The following is a 9,610-nucleotide window of genomic DNA, read 5'->3' on the forward strand; positions in this document are numbered from 1 at the left end:
CCCTTTAAGGCAGTTGGGACCACAGTCACCAAGCAAAACATTGGTAACACACTATGCCGCAATGGACTGAAATCCTGCAGTGCCCGCAAGGTCCCCCTGCTGAAGAAGGCACATGTACAGGCCAGTTTAAAGTTTGCCAAAGAACATCTAAATGATTCAGAGAAGGCTTGGGAGAAAGTTCTGTGGTCAGATGAGACCAAAATTGAGCTCTTTGGCATTAACTCAACTCGCTGTGTTTGGAGGGAGAGAAATGGTGACTATGACCCAAGAACACAATCTCTACAGTAAAGCACGGAGGTGGAAACATTATGCTTTGGGGCTGTTTTTCTGCTAAGGGTACAGGACGACTTCATCGCATTGAGGGGCAAATGGACATGGCCATGTACTGTAAAATCTTGGACGAGAACCTCCTACCCTCAGCCAGAACACTGAAGATGGGTCATGGATAAGTCTTCAAGGATTACAATGACCCAAAACATAAGGAGTGGACCAAAATCCCTCCCGAGACGTGTGCAAACCTGGTGACCAACTACAAGAAAGGTCTTACCTCTGTGCTTGCCAACAAGGGTTTCTGCACCAGGTACTGAGTCATGTTTTGCTTGGGGATCAAATACTTATTTAACTCACTGAAATGCAAATCAATTTCTAACCTTTATATAATGTGTTTTTCCTGGATTTTTTGGTTGGTATTCTGTCTCTATACGTTAAAATAAACTTACCATAAAAATTACACACCCTTAATTTCTTTGTAAGTGGGCAAACTTAAAAAATCAGCAGGGGATCAAATAAATATTTTCCCCACTGTAAGTCTGTGTCCATGTTGACTCCGTCCTCAGGAGTGTCCACTTCCTCTTTGATGAGGGGAGCTGAAGTGTAGTGATCATTGGAAATGCAGCACATGTGCCCACAAAGCCACTTCCTCTTCTCTTTGCAGCTGTGTCTCTGCTTCTCTCCCACTTGTTGAGCAGACTCCAGTCTATTTGCTCCCATTTTTCAAGGCGGCAGTTGCAGAAGCTGTCTGGTCACATATAAAATTTGAAAACTCAGAGAACCACAAATTAAAATGAATCTTGGTAAACCCCAACCACAATTGTCTTTGAGCAATCAGCTCTTTGTCTGATTCCACTTTTTAACTATCTCTTTCAATGTCTCTAGATTTCATAAATCTCGTCTGGTTGAGAACAGCAGTTCCACATTCTATTTTAAGCTCTTCTTTACAGAGAAAGAGCAAGCAGTTTCTTCAATGCAAAATGCAGAAAACAGCTCCTCTAATATAGAATATGGTGTATAATATAATAGCAACAAATGTTTTACTAGAAAATAATATTCCTATAATAATATTATATTTCTGTTCAAATCAATTTCAATTTTACTTGGTCACCCAATCTCATTCTCCCAAATTTTGTCCATGACTCAAAATTTCATAATTCTTACATGATGCTCTGGTGCATATTCTAATCCTGTTTATAATCGTAACAATTTCAGCATTTATTTAATAATTTACTTATTTCAAAAGTTTAAAAAATCCATAAATCTCAGGATAATCAATATTTGTTACGGATGTGTCTTAGGAAGGCAGACGAAGGCAAAGGGGTAATTCTAATAAACTGATTTAATAAATGTGAACAGCAAAAACACAAGAGACACACCACGAAACTTAAAGTAGAACGGACAAAGGCTAAGGGGAGAACTGAGAGTATTTGAAGGGGAGTAAACAAAAGAACTAATGAGTTAATAATCAAACACCGGTGAACGAAATGACAATTAGGAGCCAAAGTAAAACTAGGTCACAGGGGAACAGAAACTGAAAACACAATGAAAACAGGACAAAAACTAAACATAACCCTACCATTACTCCCCCCTCCCGGAAGGCACGTCCCGCGCCGTAACCGTACCATTGGGGAGGGGGGGCGCCCTGGAGGCTAGTGCAGGACTGGAACAGGACGGAGACAAGGAGAGCCTCCAGGGCGGATCAGGGAGCTCCGGGAGCCATGGCGGAGCAGGCAGTTCAGGCCGCCATGGCGGAGCCGGCAGCTCAGGAGGCCATGGTGGAGCAGGCAGCTCAGGTGGCCATGGCGGAGCAGGCAGCTCAGGTGGCCATGGTGGAGTGGGCAGTTCAGGTTGCCATGGTGGAGCAGGGGACTCAGGAGGCCATGGCGGATCAGGGGACTCAGGAGACCATGGCGGATCCTCCGTGGCCTTGGTTGGCTCGGCCACAGGTGGCTCAGAGAAGCGTGTTAGAGTGGCTTCTGGGGTGAGGACGGGTGCTGAGAACCCCGGGGGCAACGCCATGTCCATTATCACCGATTGACACGCTGGAGCGGACTCTGGAGCGAGCTCTGGGGCTGGAGCCCTTCCTGGGCTTACGTGGTGCTGGCACTGGAGGGCGCTCTGGAGGAGCAGGTACAGCAAAGCGCTTTTGAGGAGTTGGCACTGAAGCGAGTGCCACATGAACGTCCGGCGGGCTTGACTTCCGAGCGGCCGGCCATCTTGACTGCTGAGAGCCCGTCGCTCCTGGGCTGAAGACTCCGGCGGAGCTTTGGAGGACCACGGGGAATTTGGGGTTAGGCAGGCGGTAGGAGCCGTTGGAGTGGTATGTGGAGGTTCTCGGCGTGGGGTGAGCTGGGGAGACGCGGCGCATTCCTGCGGGAGTTGGATGACGAGGCTTGGGAAGTCTCATTACTTCCTCAACTTCCATATCAGAGCTATTTAGGAATAGTACGAGATTAATCAGCTCGATCAAAGGAAAATCACCCATTGGGAGATCACAGCGGATTATTTCGTCATCCAACCCCAGCAGGAAGCACGCACCTAGAGCGGCGTCGTGCCAACTCACCCGGTTGGTGAGCTCGAGGAAACCCTCCACATATCGCTCCAACCTCTGACCGCCTTGCCGCATCAAACACAGGTGAACGAAATGACAATTAGGAGCCAAAGTAAAACTAGGTCACAGGGGAACAGATAAACTGAAAACACAATGAAAACAGGACAAAAACTAAACATAACCCTAACAATATTGATCTATTGAACTTATTTAACTTTTTCAACAATTCTCTCTTGATTCAAATTAAGGCTAAAATAGACTGAATCTGAATTTAGGTCTTATTCAAGCAAAGAGAAAGTTGTAGTACTAATATTTGGGGTATACCTCTCCCGAATATAAAAAATGTAATGAATATATTGATCCCTTGATTAGGTATAGAGCTAAACTCTGCAGGAAAGTGGATTGCCAGATTTGAGGATCCCTGATCTATTCACTATCACTGCCCTACTGGGTGTACACAGGTCCAACACAGGATCATTAACACTAACACTAACTTAAAATGTTACTGTCCCACCCAGAGCACAGGTCTTTAGTCGTCCACCTCTGTCACTGCCTCATCTGTGATCATATGAGATTAGAATCTTTAGCACTTCTAGTTCCCAGCATACATGACAAGTTGCTCTTTGCAGAAACAAGGTTTTATTGACAACTGGGAGCAGTCAATCACAACAACCCAGAAAGTCAAAATAACACCTTAGTTGAATTCAACCATAATCACTGCCCTCAACAGATAATGGAAAACATTTTTTTAAATGTTTTTAGAGTTTTCTTCAAATAGTTGACTTAACAGAAACCAAATATCAATTTATGTATTTATTTAGAAGCATTTGAAAGGAAATATATGGAGTTTGTCCTACCATAAGTCCTTTTAGCCTGTGAAGGAATGGTCCCTCCATCCGGGGACCTGCCAGTCAATCCAGGCAATGAGAGTAAAGAATGAAGAAGATTTAGCTCCCAGGGCTCCTGTCTGAATGACTCGCCAAAATTGGGGTAGAAATTTCCCTATGCACCTGACTTAAGTCAAACTGTATCTCCTGACACCAAAATTATCCTCAGGTGACTTCTGACCGCAAACCGCGATAGCTCTGACCGCACTGGAGAGCCAGGCCTAATACAATTCAGTAAAGAATTACAGCTACCTGACGCCTAATCAAGTCTCATACTGAGTTGGACGACGTCTCGCCCCATTTGAACACTATCACTTGGTTACTGATTACTTCAGCTGGTTTCCTCAAATCACGTATCATTATTAGTATTTCCAGAAAGAAGTTTTGTTCATGTTTAAAACTGCTCAAGGTTAGGACATTTCTGTTCCCTAAAGTGTACTTAAAGGTTAGGCCTGTCGCAAGGAAAGAACGTGTTAGCCATCAACTACATTTATGAATAATTTAAAATGATTACATTTACAATTTCCTCCACAGCAGTGAAAGATCCATTTGTTGTATCTTTCATGACCCAAGAAAAAAAGGACACATTTTAAGGCCACATTTGAAATAGACTTCAAATGCAGCCTTCAAAGGATGCAGCCCCTAATTGAGACACAGCTTATGTCCAGTAAACTGGGCCTGGAAAAATATAATGAACACTACACAGCACTAACCTTTTCAAATTAAGTAATTTGCCCTAAATTTTATGGTCCAATGGTGCTACTACAGAGAACACATTTTTAATATGCTTTAGCTCAAGTGGTAGACCATAGTGCTAACAATATCATTGTCAGGGGTTTAAATGGCATGGAACACATGTGGTTGAGATAAATAAATTCTACAAATTACAGTGATGTACATTCTAAGTGTGTCTCTATCTGTGTGTCTTATGTGTGTGAATGTGTCTGTGGGGCAGTTGGCTCTGACCCATAGCCCTCCGCTGTCAGAGATATTTGTATTCACAGACGCTTCTCCTAAAGACCATCATCTGCAGAGTGCAGTCCAGGCTCTCATACTGGAGAAGCAAACAAAGGTAAACCACAAATACACACTGTTTAAAACATTCAATAATTAGGGTGTTGTGTTGGTAGCTTAGCAGCATGCTAACATCAAACTCTATTGACTCTCCTGGGCAGAGAGCTATAAATGTGATGCATATTCCAGATCAGTCACTTATGATGTTCCATTTCAGCTATGATGCTACTTCAGAAAGCTGTTGCCTACAGTATATAGGCAAGGCAACTTAAGGTTTTGGAACACAGGCATTGTTTTCATGCATCTAATCTTGGTACGTGCTAGGTCAACTTTTTGCTCACTGAAGATTTAAGCCACACGGGAAGAGGAAAAGGTATGAGAACAAGGAAAAGAAGAGAATCTTTACCTCCTGGTAGATTCTCTCTGTATTCCTCTCTTTCTTCTTTGTCTGGAGGAATGACTATCTTCACTACAAAAACAGACATCCACAATGTGTCAGCCATTGTAGAAGACACCACCACCTCCAGCAAGGTAGAGTCAACTGGAAATACAAGAGGACCAAAAGACCTGTTTTAAGAATTAAAGGATTAGTTCACTACCAGAATAAAAATGTACTGATAATGTACTCACCAAAGATGTTCATGTCTTTCTTTCTTCAGTCAAAAAGAAATTAAGGTTTTTGAGAAAACATGGAGAAGTTTTCTGCTTATAATGGACTTCAATTGGGATCAACGGGTTGAAGGTCCAAACTGCAGTTTCAATGCAGCTTCAAAGGGCTCTACACAATCCCAGCCGAAGAATAAGTGTCTTATTTAGCGAAGCGATTGGTCGTTTTCTAAAAAAAATTTAAATGTATATAATTTTTAACCACAAATGCTCATCTTGTACTAGCTCTGTGATGCGCATGCGCAGCTTCACGCATTATGTATTCACGTTGGAAAGGTCACGCGTGGTTAGTTCTTCGTCTGTGTACTTTGCTTCAAAAAGGTAGGGTAAGGCGAAAAAGTTCATCTCATTTTCTCCTCCAACTTCAAAATCGTCCGACATCATTGTTTTACCTTTTTTTGTAAAGGGCGTTCAACTTTCTTTGCATGTTCGATTTGTCAACACTGGGTACTCGGTACTTCCACCTACGCCACCTTTCCAACGTGATTACATAATGCGTGAGATCAACCTAGTGCAAGATGAGCATTTGTGGTTAAAAAGTATATAAATTTTTTTTTTCTAGAAATGACTGATCGTTTCGCTAGATAAGACCTTTATGCCTCGGCTAGAATCATGTAGAGACCTTTGAAGCTGAATTGAAACTGCAATTTGGACCTTCAACCTGTTGACTCCCATTGAAGTCCACTATATGGAGAAAAATCCTGGAATGTTTTCCTCAAAATCTTTCATTTCTTTTTGACTGAAGAATGAAAGGCATGGACATCTTGGATGACATTGGGATGAGTAAATTAGCAGGACATTTTTATTCTGGAAGTGAACTAATCATTTAAATACAGTCTTGTCAGGATTGTGAATGCAGGATTCTGCATAACCATGTTTCTTTCTCTAAATAGGTGACTCTGCTTCATGCAGAGAGTGAATCAGATTCATCAAACTCCTTCAGAGTGGACAAGGCTGTGACAAAAGTGATGCTGCACATCACTGGTCAGCTTACACTTTGTGAGCTTGTCAGTCCCTCAGGTACCCATACTTACATTTAAAGAACTTTTAAGCATACAGTCCATCCACCTACCTAAGCACAACACAGTCGGCTTTCCTCACCACTAGTTCTTTGATGTCCGCTTGGTGTGTCACAACCTTAATAACCATACAAAAATGTCCAAATCTTTATGTGCTTTGGTGGTGGAATGATCTTTGTAACTCCAAACAGCGTAGTCCTTCTCTAACGTCATAAAAAAGACAGAAATATCCCTTAACTGCTTGACTCACAACTGTTAATGCATTTAACAAACACTTTATTCTGTCTCTGCTTTCACTGTATCACCTACTGTATATCTCTGTACTGTCTCATACCTTTTTGAGCAATTGTGGCACTTCACGTTACAGTCTCCCCATGGTGAATCACTTACTGTACATTGTAGATTTCCTAATTTTGTAAGAATCTATCTTTATTTCTCAGGTGTTCAACAATCACTTCCTGGTACTGACTGTCCTCTGGCAGTGCTAGACTCGTCTAAGGGTCTAAATAGAATAAGCCTGCTGCCTCCACTAGAGATGGGTATATGGCAGCTTACAGTCAAAACCATTGGGCCAATGACATTCAACGTACTAGGTAAAGATATGTCTTGATGTCTACCCAGTCTTGATATGATTACGTTAGTAATAAAACTATGTTACAGTCATGTGTTTAACCCTCTAGGTGATAGCAGCTTGGACTTCCTGTACTATTTTGCAAGAGAAGCCAATGAGACACATCCAGGACTGAGGAAAATGGAAGGCAGCCCTATAGCAGGTCTTTCTCATTGTTCTCTGAGCCATTTGTGTAATGCTAAATTAATTTTGTATTTTTTACTGTCTATACCTGTCAAATGATTATGTGAGTTCTTACCATCACATTTCTTCATAGGAGTCCCAGTGTTTTTAGTGGTTGCAGTAACAGGCATGTCACCCAATGAGGAGGCCTCATTCAGTCACGTCACCCTGTTGGGGCCAAATGGGGAGAGCCTGCAGAAGGTATTACTAAACTCCACGTCTTCTCATTGGTCTGAAGAGGAGCTAGTGGGGTACATGGACTCAGTTCCCAGGATGCCATTCAGCATGCGTCTCTCTGGAAAGGATAGAAGGGGAAACTTGCTCGAAAGAGTTTCCACTGAGATGATTCAACCGACACATGTACAGATACAGGTATGAATGGAATAAATTCAAAAATAATGTGCTGGCAAATTGTAAAACAGCAAAATGAAATGTGCCCTTCATCCCTAGGTGCATTCAGCTCCACAGCTTCTCCCAGGTCACAGCTCGACTCTGCTTTTTGAGATTTTTAATCATGGCCCCAGCCGCCACTTCAGACTTTCAGCAAAAGATGACCATGGGTATCTCTCCCACCCAGACCAACAAAGGTGAGAACGGTAAAACGAAAGCTAAATGACACAAATATACCAGCATTTAGTCCTACTAATTGTATATAAAACAGGTCTGCCCAACGACTGAACGTTTATCAGTTAAAGATTGATACACTTTTATATTTCAGCCAGAAGGGTTAGATACTATGTCACTGTTATTATTCCATTTTTAGGCTGTTTATCAGTGCAAGGGGCTCTGTGAAGAGGGAGGTTGAATTAAGAACTCCTCATACTGCCCAGGCAGGGACAGCCATCACTCTGACTCTGACTGTTCAGGCAGAAGACTTACCAGACTCAAATTATGCTGTAGTACATCTGGCAGTGATACTAGAGGTAAGAACCATCATATATGTCTGTCTGTGTGTGTGTGTGTGTGTGTGTGTGTGTGTGTGTGTGTGGGAGCCCACACCAGAACTGTGTCAATATACCAGCATTTAGTCCTACTAATTGTATATAAAACAGGTCTGCCCAACGACTGAACGTTTATCAGTTAAAGATTGATACACTTTTATATTTCAGCCAGAAGGGTTAGATACTATGTCACTGTTATTATTCCATTTTTAGGCTGTTTATCAGTGCAAGGGGCTCTGTGAAGAGGGAGGTTGAATTAAGAACTCCTCATACTGCCCAGGCAGGGACAGCCATCACTCTGACTCTGACTGTTCAGGCAGAAGACTTACCAGACTCAAATTATGCTGTAGTACATCTGGCAGTGATACTAGAGGTAAGAACCATCATATATGTCTGTCTGTGTGTGTGTGTGTGTGTGTGTGTGTGTGTGTGTGTGTGTCTGGGAGCCCACACCAGAACTGTGTCGGTGGACACAGTTTTAAGTGTGACTCAGTTTATGGGTTTACTGTCTCATTATGTGAATAAGACATTATAAATGTTTAAACGTGGTCATGTAACAATTCCAGGAGCCTGACAAAACGCCTCCGGCATGTTCTTCCCTGCACGTGGAGTCCTCCTGCCCCTCTCTGTGCTCTCAGAGCAGATGGAAAGTCTCATTTGTAGCAAAAGACAGAGGTCACTCTGGACTGGCATCCATACAGCTGGCACAAGGAGAAGGCACTCTCATTCTGTCCGAAGTGTCTATGCAGAGGCGTGAAGAACATTTCCCACAGCTTCATGAAGTGACCACAAGAGGAGTCCATCTTCCATTGCTACAGCCACAAAAGGACACCTCAGAACAGCACTTTGGAACAGAATCTGAACAAAGGCTGGACGGAGTCCAGTTATTGAAGGGGGATCATCCAGTGAACATCAGTGAATGGACTAAGGGGAAACCCATAATGATGCGTTATTCCTCAGGCTGCTGTGCCCCTCATGCAGAGATAGTGCTGTGGGATAGAGCGGGAAATATGAGACACTGTTATCTCAAAGCCAGTCAGGAAAGGTCGTTACGAGAAAAGAACAGGGCGCAAAGTGGGGAATCTACTTCATGGCTAGTTCTCATGTTGTGGGGCCACTTAACATTGAGCTTTATCTATGACCACAAATGAAATGTGTTGAGTTACTCTTATTATGCAACTCTGTGTGGACACATATTATTAGTCTTTTGTACCTAGCATGCTTAAAGGGATAGTTCACCCAAAAATCAGAATTCTGTCATTAATTACTCACCCTCATGTTGTTCCAAACCCGTAAGACCTTTGTTCTACTTCGGAACACAAATTAAAGGGGTCCTATTATGCTCTTTTACAAAGTCTTGATTTTGTTTTGGGGGTGTACTAGAACAGGCTCTCATACTAGGTTGTTCGAAAAACACATTATTTTTCACATATTTTACATTATTACAACACCTCTCTCCCCAGTCT

The 9,610-nt window shown here is 42.6% G+C and overlaps 1 protein-coding gene across 1 annotated transcript in view; it reads left to right on the forward strand.

Moving 5' to 3' along the window:
• LOC107715138 (von Willebrand factor A domain-containing protein 7-like) overlaps positions 1-9,339 on the forward strand; it is a 16,205-nt gene extending 6,866 nt beyond the window's left edge. Inside the window, exons 9-17 of the mRNA XM_016521202.1 lie at positions 4,667-4,783; positions 5,050-5,256; positions 6,285-6,411; positions 6,851-7,003; positions 7,091-7,183; positions 7,298-7,575; positions 7,654-7,790; positions 7,967-8,126; positions 8,711-9,339. Of these exons, the coding sequence (XP_016376688.1) occupies positions 4,667-4,783; positions 5,050-5,256; positions 6,285-6,411; positions 6,851-7,003; positions 7,091-7,183; positions 7,298-7,575; positions 7,654-7,790; positions 7,967-8,126; positions 8,711-9,295 (1,857 nt within the window). The 3' untranslated portion in view covers positions 9,296-9,339. The remainder of the gene's footprint in view (positions 1-4,666; positions 4,784-5,049; positions 5,257-6,284; positions 6,412-6,850; positions 7,004-7,090; positions 7,184-7,297; positions 7,576-7,653; positions 7,791-7,966; positions 8,127-8,710) is intronic.
• Positions 9,340-9,610: the final 271 nt, after the last annotated feature.

Source organism: Sinocyclocheilus rhinocerous, unplaced genomic scaffold (assembly GCF_001515625.1).
Source record: "Sinocyclocheilus rhinocerous isolate Xijiao unplaced genomic scaffold, SAMN03320098_v1.1 scaffold4284, whole genome shotgun sequence".
NCBI lineage: Eukaryota > Metazoa > Chordata > Actinopteri > Cypriniformes > Cyprinidae > Sinocyclocheilus > Sinocyclocheilus rhinocerous.